The sequence below is a fragment of the Macadamia integrifolia genome, chromosome 9 (genome assembly GCF_013358625.1).
Source record: "Macadamia integrifolia cultivar HAES 741 chromosome 9, SCU_Mint_v3, whole genome shotgun sequence".
In the NCBI taxonomy this organism is placed as follows: Eukaryota; Viridiplantae; Streptophyta; class Magnoliopsida; order Proteales; family Proteaceae; genus Macadamia; species Macadamia integrifolia.
The window spans coordinates 3766692-3785436 of NC_056565.1; the positions used below are offsets into that span (position 1 = coordinate 3766692).

General features: G+C 37.2%; 2 protein-coding genes across 2 annotated transcripts in view; both read left to right on the forward strand.

Moving 5' to 3' along the window:
* LOC122088364 (translocation protein SEC62-like) overlaps positions 1-1825 on the forward strand; it is an 8392-nt gene extending 6567 nt beyond the window's left edge. Inside the window, exons 4-5 of the mRNA XM_042657608.1 lie at positions 87-315; positions 766-1825. Of these exons, the coding sequence (XP_042513542.1) occupies positions 87-315; positions 766-1009 (473 nt within the window). The 3' untranslated portion in view covers positions 1010-1825. The remainder of the gene's footprint in view (positions 1-86; positions 316-765) is intronic.
* Positions 1826-7929: 6104 nt separating this feature from the next.
* On the forward strand, positions 7930-11939 carry LOC122088519 (guanylate kinase 2-like). Its single transcript, XM_042657811.1, has 11 exons — positions 7930-8356; positions 9060-9094; positions 9247-9354; positions 9489-9565; positions 9649-9778; positions 9962-10324; positions 10582-10703; positions 10793-10928; positions 11052-11097; positions 11206-11311; positions 11418-11939. Exons 2-11 carry the CDS (start codon positions 9092-9094, stop codon positions 11554-11556), a joined length of 1230 nt encoding a protein of 409 aa, XP_042513745.1. The 5' UTR covers positions 7930-8356; positions 9060-9091; the 3' UTR covers positions 11557-11939.
* The last annotated feature ends 6806 nt before the right edge of the window (positions 11940-18745 follow it).

The following is an 18745-nucleotide window of genomic DNA, read 5'->3' on the forward strand; positions in this document are numbered from 1 at the left end:
AAAGAAGAAAAAAACTTCACAAGGGAAAACCTTCTTGCTGTTGGTTTATTTGTTTTTGTTTCTGAAAGTCATTCTTTCATTGGCAGTAAGATGTGTAATCTTCGGTTCACTATGGATCATCCTTGGAAAGCGTGTCTGGGTTTTCCCGAATATCTTGGCAGAAGAAGCGACATTGAAAGAACTATTCCGGTTTTGGCCCAAGAAAGATGAAGAGGAAAAGCCTAAGTGGACTGCGAGACTCTTTTTCGCAGTAGCAGCAGTGCTGGTCATATTACTGCTGAGGCACCATGCTCCTGATGAGGCTGCCAGAGCCAGGTTTGTTTCTGTCTTCTAAAAAATCCATGTCCCAACCCCCATATTTATTGTTGTCTCTTACCTGGACATTGAAGCCCTTTTATTGTTTTTGGGACAACTTATCTTCCTGTCAGATGTAGCCTAGTGTGGCTATGTTTGAGCCATATCCATGATTACTGTCATGAACTTCTGATTTGAGCTGTTCCCAAAGAAATTAATCAATGCTAGTGTAAAGGGACAAAAATCTATACCTCTTCCATGACTAGAATTGCCCTTAAATCTCCCTGCACAACTACCACGTCCACCACAAGTAAGAGAGATGAGAGATTTCTGTCTTTCAATCTCCTCTCACACTAGCACCACAAGAAAAACTGCTGTATTACATCCATGGTGGCTTTACTTAATTGAACATAGGTGCATGCACCTTTTTTAGTAGTGTGGCTAACATAACCAACCTTACAACCTCTGCAGGTACCAAAAGCGGGTCTCTAATATAATTGATGATGTTTTGGAGTGGTCTCCAAAACTGGCTTTATCTGGAATGATGGAGAAGCAGCAGACTCTGGTTAATGCAACAGAGACCAACCACTCCATGACAGGGAGTAAAGCAAGTGCAAATGGGAGTGCTTCATCTGAAGATGCATATAGAGCCACTAGTTCATACCAAAATGAAGATGAAGAAGTTTTTCAAAGTGAAGGAGATGATCATATATGATCGCCAACTATCAGATACAAAGTGGGGCAACATAAAATGTTCACAGTAGCGCTGTTTTCTTACTATAGAACAGTGTAATGTAATTGTAGATCTAATTGTTTTCCTCAATAAAGCAATTGATCTCAGTCTGTATCTTTCTTTATTTGTTTAATCTGGCACGCACCCATGGGACAGCAGAGAAGATGGCTCACATACCTAGCTTGTTGCGGAGCCATGGGTCTGAATTTTTGCATTCTGAAGCCATTAATCACAGTGAAACATGGCCTTCTGCCATCTGAGACACTTTTTTTTTTTCGGGGTGGGGGGGTTGTGTGGTGAAGTTTCTTGATGAGGGTATAAACCCTTGTCAGATTTTATGCAACATTGACAAATGCGTTTGAAACCTTAATGTGTTGCAAGAGGACCACATATCAATGGAAACAAATGAAGACAATAATTCATCCCAGGAGACCAATCATCATCACGAGTGGTGGTTTTACAGCTATAACAGAGAGTCTGGAAGGGCCTCGATCTGGATCATACAGGACAATATCTTTCTAGTTCATATGGAATTTAGATATACAGGTTCTGCACTGGAGGCTGAAGTACGGGGCATCAAAGGACTCATCAGAACATTGCCATTGGGAGCAAGAACTGTGTAGAAATCTGGACTGATTCACAGCAGATGATGTACTGGCTCAACTGAATTGAAGGACATCTTCTTTGACCTGTTTAACATTACTATTATGTTTCAGAACTTGTAAGTATAACTATTAAGAAGCAAAACAGATCTAAAATCACTTTTGGATTTCCTTCAAATGCATGGAATTTTGTGAATTTTCGCGTATCCCTTCGAGTTGAAGTTCTGAGATTTTTCTTGAATCTTCAATCGAAATTCGATACCCAAAGTCTTCAATTGACTTTTCTTTTGTGGGTAAAAGGCTTCGTGGACTTTACGTGCAAGGAAAGTCAATTGGGACCAGCTTCCAAGATCCATCATCCCTGTAACAACTCAATCCTCCCAATCCCAAAGCCTAGAATTCCAATAAGCTAGTTTAAAGTAACATATTCAGCTAATCTGGTCCTGGGTTCACAACATATTCTACCATAATGGAATCTGCAATTAAGATGCAGTGTGGTTGTTGAGAATAACCACACATCACTAAACTATGAGACCCTGGATTGACTTCATATTTTATTGAGCTTATCTCTCAAATGGCTTCAGCTTTTGAGTTGGATGATTAAACTAGGAATCAGAGTCACCTAGGCTTACTACTTTGATAATGCATCCGTATACGTATGGTCTAAAAAAGAGGAATAATACATGGGGGAACCATCGTGTTATTTTTTTTTTTTTTTTTTTTTTTGATGTTGCGAATAATTCCACATCCACTAGCTCTAGGATCTTAGATAACTTTATGTAACAATTAAACCTCTCTTCACCTAATAGATTAAGCTTTTGAGTTGGATTATTCAACATAAGCAATAATGACATTCTAGATTGAAAGCTGAGACTATCTCAAGATCATGAATGTTGTCACGGTAAATATGTTGATCTAATAATGTAGGGTATTCATAGAGATAACCATTCCCTTTTTTTTTTTTGGTGGTGATGGTGAAGAGATAATCATTCTCAATGCTAAGCATAATTTATTCTATCCCACTATCAATGATTATAAATTGGCATATTTTTTCGTTGAAGTCTGCGGCATCCTATTCTATTCCTTTTTTTTTTTTTTTTTGGTAAATTCTAATATATTCCATTTATGTTTGGAATCTTGTATGCTGGCATTTGTGGACATTGTGTTTTCTAGGAAAACTTCTAGTTAAAAAAAGAAAAGGGTTTTTCTACAATGAGAGAAAGTTAGTTTTCTCTCATTTTCAACCAATGATTTAGAATATTTGAGGTGAATCACCCTATGTATCAAAATGATTTCTTAAATAGTACTTATAAAATACCCAAAAGACAAAAATCAATAGATAAAAAATTATAAAATGATGAAGATATAAAGGATTAGATATTAAAATAAAATTTTGACGATAAATGTATCACAAAATAAGGAAAGTAGAAAGCGCCAAAAAATGATAAATAATAAATATTATAAAAATAGATATATGATCGATAAATTTAGATCCAAGTAATCAAATTGTTAAACTGCAAGACAACGGACTATGAAAATACTTTGTTCTCACATATTTTTTCTAAAAGATGAGATCCACACAAGGATGAGGTGTCCCACCTATTGTCAACAATTCATGTATCCTTGTATTCTAGAAAATTTTTATTTTTAAGTAATATTTAAAACTCTATTCAGCATATATAATTACTAATAGTGATTGCCCTTGATTTTTCCCAATTCTTTGATTGAAAGTGTTTTCTCTCATATAAGGAAAAGTATTTTCTGTAAAATTAACCAAAAAAAAAAAAGTGGAAAATGCCATAGCATGCAATCCTCCCACTATAGGATGATAGAGAACTGATACATGGACCCATTTTTTTTATGGAACATGAACCAGGGTGTTGAAGTAATCGTTTAACAGCATTAATGAGTCAATGGAATTTTTTGATTAAATTGATTAAAGGCCTTACCCTAAAACAGATAAAATAGAGAACAATGTTGATTTATGGCCTTTTCACCTTGGTGAAGACATTTTCTCATTAGGCCATATTGTTTGTTTCGTTGTAAATTTTGTTGTCCAAATGATAATTTATAAAAAACAGTGGAGGGTCTCATCAGAAAACAGAAGTGGAGAACCTAGATGATTGAAAATGCCACACCCATCTCTTAAGTCAGGTTTCAAGGATAAGTCCACACATGGAGCATGGGTGAAGCACATAATTTTCAAGGGTTTTAAATATTTTTTAAAAATATGATGAAAAATTCAACATATGTAAAGGGAAAAAAAACAGATCTGAATATGCCTAATAACCCACCATCTTTTCATGCCTCTCTCTCTCTCTCTCTCTCTCTCTCTCGGTCACCCCTTCGTCATGGGAATCTAATCTTTCTACCAGCTGATTTATTATTCATTCCCCGCTAGTAGGATTCTCACAATCCAAACAGCACTTCAGAAAATTCTAAGAATGCAGCACCTAGAGAAATTCCAAGTTTTTAAAAAGGGTTTCCACTTTTAAGCATAGAGTGGTCATTGGTGGTCCAAGAATGGAGTTTATGCATGGCACTGCGCTCTCTTTTAACTAAGTGTCTTTGTTTTTCTTTGGGTAATTTACAACGTCATCAATGCCAATATTAGAGGTGCAGCCCATCTTTTTTACCAAATTGGGCACAGACCCTGCCGTCGGTTTCTATTAAGTAATGCCGTAAAATGACGATTTAGCCCTTATGAATAATCCCAATCCCCAAATCCATAGCTGCTATACGGAACACCGGCGATCATAACGGCAGCGATAGACGTTGATGTGGAGGGACTTGCGGCGACCACCAGGGACTCTTGCAGGGACTCACGGTGACCAGGGACTCGTGGCAGCAGTGACAGACGGTGAGGTGCAGGGAGTCACGGCAATCGTTCTGGAATTATTTATTTATTTATTTATTTTTTAATTTTTCTTTTAAACGAACTGGAGATATGCTTTGAGAAATTAGCAGTAGCCGATATGATCTCCTCTACCGTAAACTCCCTATAACTGTAATTAAGCTCATCAGATTCAGAAACCGATGAAAAGCTCTCGGTGGCCGTAGCAATGGTTTCCCTTTTTTCACAGAATTCTATTCTCTGATGAAGCAATTCTCGTTGGCGACGCAATTCATCCATCTCGCGTTCTATCTCTTTCTTTGCTGCTAGTGCATTCTCCAATTGGCTTCAACATGTGATTTTGCCAAAGATGAAGTTTGGAGTTTCGTTGTCAATTCTGATTGGAGTTCGATTTTTTTGGGTTCAAGAAACAACATTTCATAGCTCAATTGCTTTAAAATTGGGTTGATGCGGTGATGTGTGTAACCAGGCTGGTCAACCACCTCAACTTGCCATGGTAGAAAACTAGAAATACCTATAATTCCTGGACTTGAACATGCTAGCTCTGAGACAGAGACTCCAGTCATGATCATGGCCGTGGACATCGACTATCTTTCATGGGCTGTGCTGCTCGCAGCAATAACCCTCATCTTCCTCTTCTACTTCCCAACCCATCTCCGCCACCGACAACCAAACCCAACACCAGGCCCAAAATCATGGCCAATCATCGGAAACCTCAACCTCATAGGCTCTCTCCCCCAACGTTCCATCCACACTCTCTCCTAACAATATGGCCCTTTAATCCAACTCCATACGGATCAGTCCCTGTCGTTGTCGCCTCCTCTGTTGGCCAAACAACTCATCAAAACACACAATCACAGCTTCGCTTCTGGACCCAAAACCGCCGGCAAGTACTTATTCAACTACTCCACCATCACGTGGTCTTCGTATGGCCCTTACTGGCGCTTCCTCCCTAAGCTATACTTGACTGAACTCTTCACCCTTAAACATCTCAATTTGTGTGAGAAAATTCGAATGGATGAGGTGATCGCCGGTGCTCTTCGGTGGTTGAGTTGTGAGTTAGGTTTTCTTCTTCAATCGATTTGGGGAATAAAACCTTTAAGGGCAATATTGGTACTCCATTATTTTTAAGGGTAAAATGGTATTTAAAAAGAAAAAAAAAAATTGTTGATGTTAGCAGTCTGGGTATTTTATAACACTAAGTGACGGCAGGGTCCGAATCTAATTTGATGACAGAGAGGGTGTGTACCTCTAATATTGGCATTATCCAGGGGTGACATTATAAATTACAAACTACCCTTTTTCTTTTTATTAAAATATTTCTGTATTCCTATTAGCAGTTGCTCCATCTTATTCTAACCTATAATAAGATAATTGGATATTACCTCAGTCATCAGCAGCAATATATAAACCAATCATGATTAATTTGTAGAAGGTAATTAGCTTAAAATAAAAAAGTAGAAAGGATGGGAGATTCATTTGGATAGAAACTAGTGTGGGTGGATCAGTGAGGCAACCTAACCTTATGCCATTCACAAGAGGTTTATCACATGGGAACAGAAGAAAGATAAAGACATCATTCAACTCCAAGTCTACAATAACGGTCAAATGCTATATTGCTAACTGGATTTGTCTAGGTTCATAGTTCCAACATTTTAGACCTTCAATGACCATATTATTTTTTGGACAAAGGTTTCGAACACCTAACCAATGAGAAGAGGGGGTCCACGTTTTGTGGGATGAGAAAGAATCTCAGTATGGGCCTCATGGCTCATTATTTCAGTAGGCATGAGATGAAACTCTCACACTAGTATCATAGGGGTCTCTTTCCCATCTTTTATTTTATTAGAGATCATAAATGTTTTCAGGTAGTTATTATTATTGGTTGATTATTTTTTCCCTAACTATTCTTTTAAATTTTCCTCTAGAAGTATACTGATAAACAAGACAAGTTGTAGTTGGCCATATATATAATTTAGATAGGTCACCCAATTTGATAATTGCCCAGCATCTACCAATAATTAAGTGGCCTAATCGTCAACTTGCATGGGAAAAAATGATATAGGAAACAGGTCCAAGACAATATGTATCAGCTTATAAAAAAAGAAAAACAAAAACAAAAACAAAAACAAAAACAAAAAAAGAGGGTTATGTTGAAATAAGAAAACAATTTACAAATCAAATCTTACCCAAAACAGGTTTGGCTTGAAACTCAAGCCATAGTTATAGAGGTTTCTTTACAAGACTAACAACTTAACTCTGTGAAAAGGTGATGACTACAAATTAAGTTTCTATTATTGTCCTATTTGCCATTTGGTGCATAGCCCATGTTCCTCTTCCAGAAAAAATATTAAGATAGGCCATCGGATTTAACAATTTCTCCGTGTAGGAATTGATATCTATCCAATAATTAAGTTGTCTAAGTATAAGATCGCATGGACCAAAAAAAAAAAGTGATAGAAAACAAATCCAAGATAAAAAATCTAAAACTAAACTAAACTAAAAAAAGAAAGAAAGAGAGATACATGAAGAAAGGATATATGAAAATAGGACTGTAATGTACAAATTAAATTTTCTCAAAAAAAATAAAAAATAAAAAATTGGCTTTAAACTCAAGCCATGGTTCTAGGAGATTTTTTTGACATGCTAAAGACTAACTTAGCTCTATGTAAAAGTGAGAACTATACATTAATAAGGTTCCATTAATATACCACTTTGTGCAGGACTTGGATCTTTTGTGGCGCAATATAGCATCTGGCATGCATCTAATGTCAATAAATGTCTTGGGTTACGTGCGATCATCTTAGACTTTGTACCCAAGCATTTTTTACCATTGGATGGTGCCATATGCCACATAAGAATTCAATCCCTTTGTGCATAGCCCATATATGATTCTCTCTCTTCGGGAAAATGTTTTTAATTGATTTTAATTTTTATAATCCATTTATGAATACATAACATGATTTGATAGATAGTTTGCAATCATATGCTTAAATCATATTTTTCCACCCTTCCATATCTGACTGGAAACATTTCCTAGCTGAGTTGGCCTATCTACAACCTCTAAAAGGCCAAAAAGTGTTGATCCAACCAATGCTTTAACAATCTTGCATGTGGTGGCATCTGGATGGATAGAAAATTCTCTCTATATAAGGAGTGTTTGATAACCATTATCTGGAGACCAAAATATCCTACATTAATCCAACCTAGAACTTGGGATTATTTTCTTCAATCTATTATAAAATGGAATTGTAACCATAACCAAACAGCTCCTAAGGTTTGGTTTCCCAACTGTAATCAAACTTAAGAAATCTAATTAAAAATATGACAAGAAGAAAGGAAGAGAGGAAACCCTAAATTTGGCAGCTTGTTTGGAAAGGGTAGTTTCCTTTTTCAAATCAAATTGGGGTTGCTTTGGACTCTTTCTCAAAATTTTCATGGTTGTGAAGACCCATAGCGAAAAGAAATAGAGGAGAAGAGAAGCTTCCTTGGGACAATAGGACGGCCTTGCGTGTGTGTTTGTGCGTGTGTGACAGTTTTCTTGTTGAGTGAATTGAATGAGACCCAGAGAGGCAGAGACGGCAAAACTTGACTTTCTTGAACATTCTATTTCCATCCCTCCTGCCGTCCCTCCCTCCCTGTCTCACTGATATATATTATATATATATGAACGCATTGTCATATTTTCTTCTAAGTTTGAAACAAAGTATAATTCTTCTCTTCCATTCTTCACTGATTCATATCGAGGTTTGAAACCCAGTTTCCGCATTCGAAGGAAGGCCGAGTCTTGAGCGAACCTGGCTTGAGAGGCCTTGGCTCATACAGACCCACATCAAAATTTTACTGGTTTTAGAGGGATTCTCTTAATACAAGGTATTTTGGGTTTTTTTTTTTTTTTTTTAATTTTTTGGTACTTTTATTTTGACAGTCCTTGTTGGTTTAGATTAGCTACAAATCATTGAATCCAATATCATACCCGGATTGCGGTGGCGTATTAAATTTTCTGTCACTTTTTTTTTCTTTTCTTTTCTCCCCCTCTCTAGTCCTTCTGGAGTAATGCTCTGCCGTATGTTGATTTTCCCTTCTTTTTGTTTCATTGTTTCTCCTTCAAGTTTTTTTCTGTTTCGTGTATTTTATTATTGGTTTTGCTTTTGCTAAATCTGCTATTTATTTCCAGACATGGTTTCGAGCAGTTTGGCAACCTCCCAGGAAAAAAAAAAGGTTTTTGCTCGTTAGTTTTCACTATTTTAGCTGTTACTTTTCGTTATCCTCCTCTTTTTTCTTTTTTTTTTTGGGGTGGTTGGGTGTCATGCTGTATATATTTTTGTGATTTTATTGCTTTCATTATTTAGTTTCTACGTTGTTAAGGATTTGCATTTTCGCTTTATTTATTTATTTTTTGGGAAATAGTTTCCTAAACCGATGGAGGACGGTTCATCCACGTTTAACTTGGCTTTTTTATTGGATGCTCTGCTTCTTTTTCTATATTCCGTTTTAATCTGAATACCGAGATTTAGGTGGACTTATGGTGTTAATGTTCTGATCTTCGGTTTCTCTTATATTGATCTCTCCTCAGGTTGAAGCTTGAATCTGGAGCTGGATCTCTCCATGGTAAGATGTCTTTATTTAATTTCTACTCCAGTTATGAGTGAATAGATTTTGAAAAAACAATTATAATCTTGGTACCGAAATGGCTAGTTGTCGATCATTGAATCCGATCATTTGAGGTTTTCTAACTTAATTGAATACGATTTGTCATTCAGGGTGAAGCTCAGGAGATCTTCCTAAATGGGATACATGGAGTTTTCCCAGTTGGGCTTGATTCAGAATCCAGAGACTACCAGACTGCTACCATACTTAGCGAGAAGATTGTAAGCAAATTCAGATTTAGATCTCCTACCCCTCCGTTTCTTCTGATTTTGTAATTACTCTCCTTCCGGGTTCTTTGTAAAATGAATATCTATGCAAGTCATCTTCTTAGCAATAGCACCTGTGATTTGTTTAGTTTTTGATCGGGGGTTCGGATGATGGATCCAACCTGTCCATGGGCATCCGGATTTTCGACAAATCGACGGGTAAATGGTGAGCTCTAGACCCTCTGTGTTGCTGCATTTGTGTTGGGGTTCCAAGTTCTGTGCGCTGATTAATCACGGTGGAATTGACAGGGATGTTCCCACTGTTTTGGGTATGAAACCCACCCCATGCGAGGGTCACTCTGCAGTTCTTTTAAATAAAGAAAGAATTTTGATTCTCAAGAGGGACTCCACCCCAGATGATTGCGCTTGGTTTCTTGAGGTTGGTATCAGGTGCCTGTGTAGAATCCTTAGATCCATTGGTTCCAATTTTATACCACTTTGATTCCATATGCCTTTCTCATCTTGTTAACTGTTCCAGGTTTCCTTTTCTCCTCCACCTATGTGCCAGTCATTTGTGACTTGCCAACATAATTTGTTGGATGTTGTTTTATTTTACTGTTAGGTGGATACCCCATATGTTAGAGAAAAAATGAAAATAATGGACACTCAGGTGGTTGCTTGGAGTAAAGGTGTTAAGGGTGAAGGTCCTAAACCAATTGTTATCAGTGGCCCCTCTGGAGTGGGCAAGGGCACGCTGATATCCAAATTGATGAAGGAATTCCCATCTATGTTTGGTTTCTCTGTGAGCCACACAACTAGGATTCCCAGAGAGAAGGAGACAGATGGAGTCCATTACCACTTCACTGAACGAAGCATGATGGAGAAGGCAATAAAAGATGGGAAGTTCCTCGAATCTGCATCTGTTCATGGAAATCTCTATGGGACCAGTATTGAAGCTGTTGAAGTAGTAGCAGATGCAGGAAAGGTAAAAAGATTTTTTTTTTTTTTTCATGTATCTGTACTGTCTAAATAGGTTACACCACTTGCGTGTATAGAGAATCAGGTCGCTTGACCTTTATTTAGAACTTATGGTGGGTGGATCTAATGGCTTCCAAGCATTAGGATGTGTTGATGATCAACTCATTGTATACACCGTCTGCATATGTGCATCACTATGAATGGACAGTGTATTTTGATGGTTTATGTCTTTGATTCTGATTTGGTTTCCTTGTCTTGTTGTAGAGATGCATACTTGACATAGATGTTCAAGGTGCTAGGTCCGTGAGAGCTAGTTCTCTTGAGGCAATTTTCATCTTCATCTGCCCACCCTCATTCGAGGAGCTTGAGATGAGACTTCGTGCACGGTAAGCAGGAGATCTCAGAGTTTTCTTACATCATCTAGTTCTTGATTGTTTTTATATATTGGAACCAATTCAAGCCCTTGTTTCAACAGGGGTACTGAAACAGAGGAACAGATTCAGAAAAGACTGAGGAATGCAAAAGTGGAGCTCGAGCAAGGAAAGTCATCAGGTCTTTTTGATCATTTATTGATAAATGATGACCTTGATGCATGCTTTGCGACTCTTAAGGTGAATTTTGTTACTTAACTTTGTATCTGCTCATTTTTTTCCCCCTTTAGATTCATTTATTCTCTTCATTTGGAGATACTTTGATTTCTGAGTACTTTACCTGATGCAATAATACTTGTGTAGAAACTCTTGGGTCTTGATGGAAGCATGGAGGCCATCTATCAATCATGTAATAATCTCCTCCTTTGCTTAGGTCCCATGAGATTTTATTTTGCTCTGTTTACTCCACATTATCCTTTTGAAGGTGAAAAACTGACTCACCTTAAATGCCATTCAGCTCCCAAAACCTTGGAACACCCCATAGACCATTTAGCATCTGGAATGGATCAGAAGGTCTTGGTACAATGCGGAACTCCTGAACTAGAAAAAGCGTCAAAGAGCTTGTGAGTATCTTAATATGTTTTTGCAATTTAGCATATCTAGATTGTCCAACAAATTACCTGATGAAAGGTGCAGTGTATGATCCTACTCTAACTTTTGGCTGAGCAGGTTTATACTTGATGTTTCTTCAATTAAAGGAGGGGCTCCAGGCCGGACAAGAGGACTAAACATGTATGCAATGGACCCATTTACAGATGGTTTAAATGGGTTTAAACAGCTCCGAAATCCAGTATATTCAGTGAATTGAGCAGGTGGATTAATCAAGACCAACCCTGGTCCTCAGTTTTGCATTTTTTCTAAAGGGAGGAAATGGTGTTTACTTATTACACTGGAAACACAACTCTTCTATTCATCTCCTCGTGTATTGCTGATTCATGGTGAATATATCTGAGGAAACCATTCTTTATTATTTGCTAATGGGAACAAGAGCAGCTACAGTTTCATTTCTTCCTCATCTGTAGTGGAGTTAAAGAGGATTCAGTCAGTTGAATGATTTGATCTTCTTAAAGGATTGAGGATAATTGGGTTCCCTCTTAGTTTCTGGGTTTTTATATTTGCAGTAAAAAATGTAATAGATTTGATTCTGTTACTTCCTTTCCATTTAAGCAGGGCACAGCTCAGTTGATTGTAGATTGATCTCATTACAGATACTTTATGGTCTTGGGTCCAAAGGCTAGTCTGCTCGTCCAAAAGGGTTAGGAACGGATAGGATGGAGTGTTCTCCTGTATGTCTTTTGCCCATCATTTCTGCTTTAGCCTTATTGCAAAGCAAAGGATGGTGCTAGTGTGAAGGCTAACATCTAAATATTAGAGTTCTGGTGTCATGCACTTCAGAAATGTGACAATTTCTACTTGAAAAGAATAACAACATAACTAGTTCTATATAAAGGAGAGTTAGATGAACACAAAAGTCAATTGAGATTTAAAAAGGAAAATATAAAGTACATGCTTAATTTAAACTACTTGGAAGATGGGCCCAGTTTCTCTTAAGCTATGGTGAAGATAGTCTCTTCATCTGCAGAATATGACCGTCAGATTGGACTTGGACTGGGTAAGGGTATTTTCAACTTTATACATTTTGATCATTGTGGATGAAGAGATTCTCTTTCCTAGGTGAAGGATAAACTATTAAGAAACATTATCAAATTCAAAATGGGATGTAATATTGGTAAAGAGAGATGTGACAAGCGATTAGACTGGGGATCCTTATAGAGCAAAAGCAGAGAACTTTGACCAACAGGATATAAGTTGTACATTGAAAGTGAGAGGGAAGAAGGACATGGAGGCATCAGCTTTACCAATTCAAAATTCTATCAACTAAGGGGAAGGAAAAGGTAGGAAAAGTAACAGATTCTTTTCTAAGTATTAAATCATAAAAAACGTGGAGAGGTGACTGAGTTGTGGAGAGATCAGTATGACAAGAATTTAAGGTTCCATTTGCCAATTCTAATCTGCTGACATTTTTCTGTCATTTAGCGAGTCATATTCCTTAATTTCGGCATTGAATCTTGTTGAGGTTGCTTATGAATTTGTCAAATGTCACTTTCAACTTGTCCTTAGTGGACTCTCATGGGTTCCTTCTTATGCCTAAGAGATTTGACCAAATGGTGGCCACATACAAAGAAGTAGATGCTTTTCCTGTTACGTGTTTGGTGGGAAATCTTAGCTCATCCCTCTGGGTTACCTTACAGTGTCCTTTACAGTTTGTCACTTTTTCACATTTGTCACGTCTTCCAATCTTGAAGGATTGGGATTTAATAACCAAATGGAATCTACTGCTAGGTGGACATGGATGTCATCTTTATCTTTCCTCCTTATCGAGACAAAAATAAGGAACCAGCAATCAAGCAACCAATGAGTTAGCTAACCGTGGACCACTCTTCTTGTGGTTGAGTTGTCTGTAAACCATCTGATCTACAATCACCCTATGGTCCAACTGATCGTAGAACATTGTTATGCTAACAAGAAAAACGCTCGAGAGCATTGTTGTCAATTGATTTGGTTCGATCCAACTCAACAGCTATCCCCCTTTGAAATTAATAAAACTGAATTTGTGAAACAGAGGTTTCAAAGCGGATTTTCCCCAACTATGTGCATGAACTAATTACTCTCCAGAGATTGCCAACCTAGACAATAGGGGGCGAGATAGGAAGAAAAGATGGTCATATCTGGACCATCCTATCCTTCAGCCATGGGTTATGGGTGAAGGAACACTTCGTCTATAAAGAAAATTTGAAACACTTTTCATCCAAAGAAGAAAAATGGAAAAGTTGAACATTGTTGTCAAAAAGTATATAATACAACCTTCAGCAGGTACTCTTTGTGAAGTATTCAAAATAATTTTTGAATATATTTATTGTAGAAATGATAGGATTTTATCTTATGAGATGTCATAAGAAAATCCCATTTATTAAGGTCCCGGTATAAAACCCTGAAATCAAGAGGCATCCTCGTGTCTTCACAAAAGGATATTGCCAATTGTCTCGAATATCTGTAGCAAATGTATTCCTACAATCCTCTTCATACTGAACAATACTTAGGTTGTGTTTGCCATGCATTCTTAGAATAAATTCTGGGTCTAAAGGGCATTTTGAAGCAAAAAAAAAAATCAGGTTTCAGAATGTGTTTTACTCCAGAATCTATTCCCAGGTTGCATACTAAACACAGCCTTAATATTATTGAACTCCTTAAGCAGCAGAAGTAGCCCAATTCACTGACAGCTGACAACTACAATTGCTGAATCCAAAACAATGGCCCCTCTCTCGAACGCCCAAGTGTATGGATGCCTCTGGTCTGGGATTATACTTAGTCGTCTGCGATTTTCCCTCTTTTCCCACATCAGTCCATCCATGGACATAGGTATCCAAGATAAATTAACAATTTAAAAATAAAAGTAGAATATAGGTCGAGACATTAATTAATTTCTGGTTTCTCCATTTGTGGTTTACATAGAATCTCCCCGCTTCCGGTTTTAACCAACAGGAATGCCAAGATGGTGAAGATTTAAAAAATACAAGTTTATGCCTTTATTCACTGAAATTGGTGGGAGCACATAATATCCTGTCAAATTGTAAAAATATGGGAAAAGAAGTAATGACTGATTGTGGTCTCTTAAAACAATAGACCTTCAAAAGGTATACACAGTTTAAAACTGCTGATGAGTGATGAGGAGGCCAATCCAATTGTCACAACAGTATTGAAGAAGATTAGTACAAAAACGTTTACGTGAAAGGAAGTCTACCACCCATGAGAGCTCAAATAGGCAATCACTGGCCCCAGCGTTTGATCTACCGTTTTGTTCCAGAGGTGAGCCAGCTCCATGCGAGTCTTCTTTCCAAATATAGGCTCCTGCATCAGCATCCAAATTTAATGCCACATTACTGTTATAAATTCCTTATCACACCAATAAATATGGTTAGCTAACATAAAACCAACTGTTTTCAGAAATTTGCACTATCCTAGTTGGAATCTATCCATTTTCCCCCCCATCCCTCCAATTAGTGAACAATAATGTAGGTATAGTACAATACACCTTTCTTTCTAGTAATGGAAACCATTGACACATGAATCCCAATACAATTCTCTCTTTTTTTCTGTGAATCCCAATATCATTCTCATTCTCACCATAGAAGTCACATTATTACAACAGAAGAAAATCAGAAGCTGATCCCCTCTTGCCCTAAATAATTGTTTTTATTCTTCATCCTCCTCCTCCTAGGGTTCCTACAATCAGTTAGCACCAGCAGAATACCTTCATTCATTCTAAATATCATCATGTACACCAACACATCTCTTTCGAAAACTCCGAAAATAAATTTCAATTTTTAAGAGAGATTCCACGAAACTACCAGAATTAACTGCTAATGACAACACTAGGTAACAATCTATTCAAGCAAGTCAAATCCAAAACCAAATTCTACACATAGAATAGAAATCCCTATAGGATCCATGACAATTAAAATTTCTGACCCTGGTGATGTCTCAACTACAAACACGTATGGCTTTTTCACTAGGGAATGATTACAGTCATATTAATTTTCAGTTCCATGCCTTCACCACAGACCATGTCTCAAGGAAATTTTGATAGTTTCAATCATTGGACCAGCCAATGTGCAAACCTTGGACCTATAATAATATTTTGATTGGATCCTATTCTGAATACCATAGCACCATGATATGCCAAGGGACTTCCAAAAGAAAAATACACCATTAACTTATGGACCACCATTCCACTCAAAAAGTTCAGAAAGACAAATTTTCAGGTCCATAAATTGGTTTTTATGGGCACTTAACCTGACACGACCTTCTTCTTCATCTATTTCGAGAGCCAAAAAAAATAAAAAAAACACGGCAAGCTTGTAGGGTCTATACATCTACTACGTAGGAACTCAAGTATAAAAATGGATGCAACTATTTCTTCTTCTACATTACCAGTTGTAACTTGTAAGGACCAAACAGAGCAAAATGGTAAAAGCACCTGGTAATGGATCCACAATCCAATAAAGATTAGCAGTCAAAGAACAACAGCCATGCAATTGCAGATATCTAAATGTTTGTCTCAGAAACCCAGAATGATCCTTTGTCTTGGGAAAAACCCTTAGATCAAACACAGTCTCGTTTTTGCATTAGAGTACACTTGCATATCCTTCCCCCCCCCCCCCCCCCCAAAAAAAGCAAACAAAAAATCCCTAGTCACCTGGCTGTTCTGCCTGACTAGAAACCCAGAAAAAGCAGTTTGCTCAATCAAGACACATACACTCGATGACTTGAATGACATCAGATCAGCAGTCGGCACCACAAAGTACTACCATCAGCCTACTTTGAAGGACCAAAATATCAATCCAAAAGGGGACCCTAGGTAGGATTCAGAACCAATTGACCTCACTGACTTTTTTTATACTAATGGTAGCAACTCCAAAAAAATAAGTAGAAGATATTCATAATCTCAAACAAGGACTTAAGACTCAAGTTCACGGGACTGCATTGAGCTCTGCTGGTCCCAATACAGATCGGCCTATACAGCTCAACTCCATCTGGGTTTTGGGCAATTCAGTGTGGTATTAGCCTGGTTATGCTGGATCAGTGTCAGCCGTATCCAGTTAGTTGAAAGCTTTATCTGAAAGTTTAATACATAAACATAAGGGCACTCAGCTACAGACAATGTTGCAACTCTTGACCAAATGAAGACAAGATCTTAATCTATCAATTGATTGGTCATCCCTATTTTGATGCATAACCTTTTTTCCTTCATCACATAAGCTACCATCGCACTTGCATACATAGGACATGACAAAGTTAGGAAAATCCAATTATATAAAAGTTACCGAGCCTTTTCCATCCTAACAACAACAAAAATACCCCTAACTAATTGACCAATCCCAAGATTAAGAAAATAAATAAATAAACATAATAATAAAAATAAAAACCTATGGATACAAACAACAAGAGACTTCTCTAGTCTCAAAACAATAACTGAACACCTAAATTACCTTGGGTTCAAGATGTTTCTAAATTCCCCAAGAACTCAACTATGTGAACAGGAAACCACTAGATGGACCTCATGCTCAACCCTTTGATCAGCCTTGAGTTGCTTTAAAGAATATGGACTAGATGCTCTATCACTTGAAGCTCATGACAGCCTACCCACGTATCATAGAGTCTATTAAGTAGCTCCAAAAGTTAAGAACACAGACGGACATGTAAGTGGACTTTTGATTTGAGACACAGAGAAAGATTATATTGCTTTCAGCTCTTGGATAGAAATGGGACCCTTTGAATTGACCATGTATCAAATTTCATAACCCCTAACAATTATTTGGCCCCATGCATTTGACTTTTCCCCTTGTGTTATCACATGTAAACCATTTTACACAATATTACCTTCTCAACTATATTTCAAAGCATTATTTTTCCACGTGATCAAATGTTGTTAGGCTGGGTGAGGGTGACGCAAGCTGTGCTTACCCTCTTCCAGGAGGCAACTGAACTGCTACATGGCAAATTTAGTACATCTGCCCAAGCTTGACAAGTAAGAAACCAACTGAACTAGTGCCTTTGATTCACTCAGGAATTTAAAAGGGGGGGGGGGAACCCTTAAATTCTGTAAGACAATCCAGTTAAACCAACCATATTTAAAAATAAATAAATAAATAAAAATGTTTCTCACAAGAGGGTAAGAAATAAGTATATTATATTGGGAAAATTACATGATTATCCACTTTTAGGTTTCCCTTTACAAAATTACCCACAAAAAGTTTTGGTTAACAAAAATACCCAAAATTAGGTTTGAGTTTACAAAACTACCCACCCAAAGTTTCAATTAACAAAAATATCCAAAATCAGGTTTGGGTTTATAAAACTATCCAAAATAGTGATTCTTCATCTTCCACATAATGATGTATTTTTTTATTATTGAAACTTTGAGTGGGTAGTTTTGTAAACCCTAACTCAATTTTGGGTATTTTTGTTAACTTAAACTTTTAGTGGGTAATTTTGTAAAGAGAAACCTAATTTTGGTTATTTTTGTTAACTTAAACTTTTGGTGGGTAATTTTGTAAAGGGAAACCCAGAAGTGGGTGATCATGTAATTTTTCCCAATTATATTTGTATGTAATAAATATACGGGGAGCGAGTTTTTCCACACTCACTGTCAAGGGATAAACCCTAGACCACTGGATGAGCATGGGAGGGGTACATTTGACCCAATACAATAGAGGGTGGGAGTTTGTGATGGTACTCTTGTCCCATCGCATGGTCATATCACCAGTGCAGTAGGGATTCTTACCACTCCACTGGTGAAGGAAAATTTTTGCCTAAACATTAATTACATTGTGAGAAACAAAAGAACATTTAGTTAGAAAAAGAAACAGTGGTGGAGAAGCAAGGTATATGCAAATAAGGAGAGCTGTTTACTCTTTTTTTGCATTGCCAATGTACCAAAAGGAGTCTGACAAAACAGCTCCAAAATAACAATAATCTATCAATAAAAATATTCTAAAATGAACAGGCTAGATGAGAAATACTGATTTAGTTCTAGGGTTTCAGCTAAGTAATTATTAAAGAAAGGTAAAGGCAAAAATGATTTCACCTGAGGAGGAGGTTTGTACTGGGGCTGATTTTCTGAAATTAAGTTATAGATGCTCCTGCGCTGCTCAAAAACAATGATCCCTGTGAAAATACTTCCCAAGGCTGCGCCAAGAAGACGTTCCTGCGTTCGTGACAATGAACAAAATGAAATGACAAAGGCTTTTCAATTTCCCAATCGATTGCATACGAAGAAACACTCGATCTCCCAAAGATAATTTCTTAAAATACGAGGGAAACAAATCCACCAAAACGAAAAGGAGGCAAAATTGAACATAGTGAAATTTTTAATTTTGGAAGCAAAATCATCTTCCTACTAATTTCATTTTCTTCTTGTAATTGGTGAAATTAAA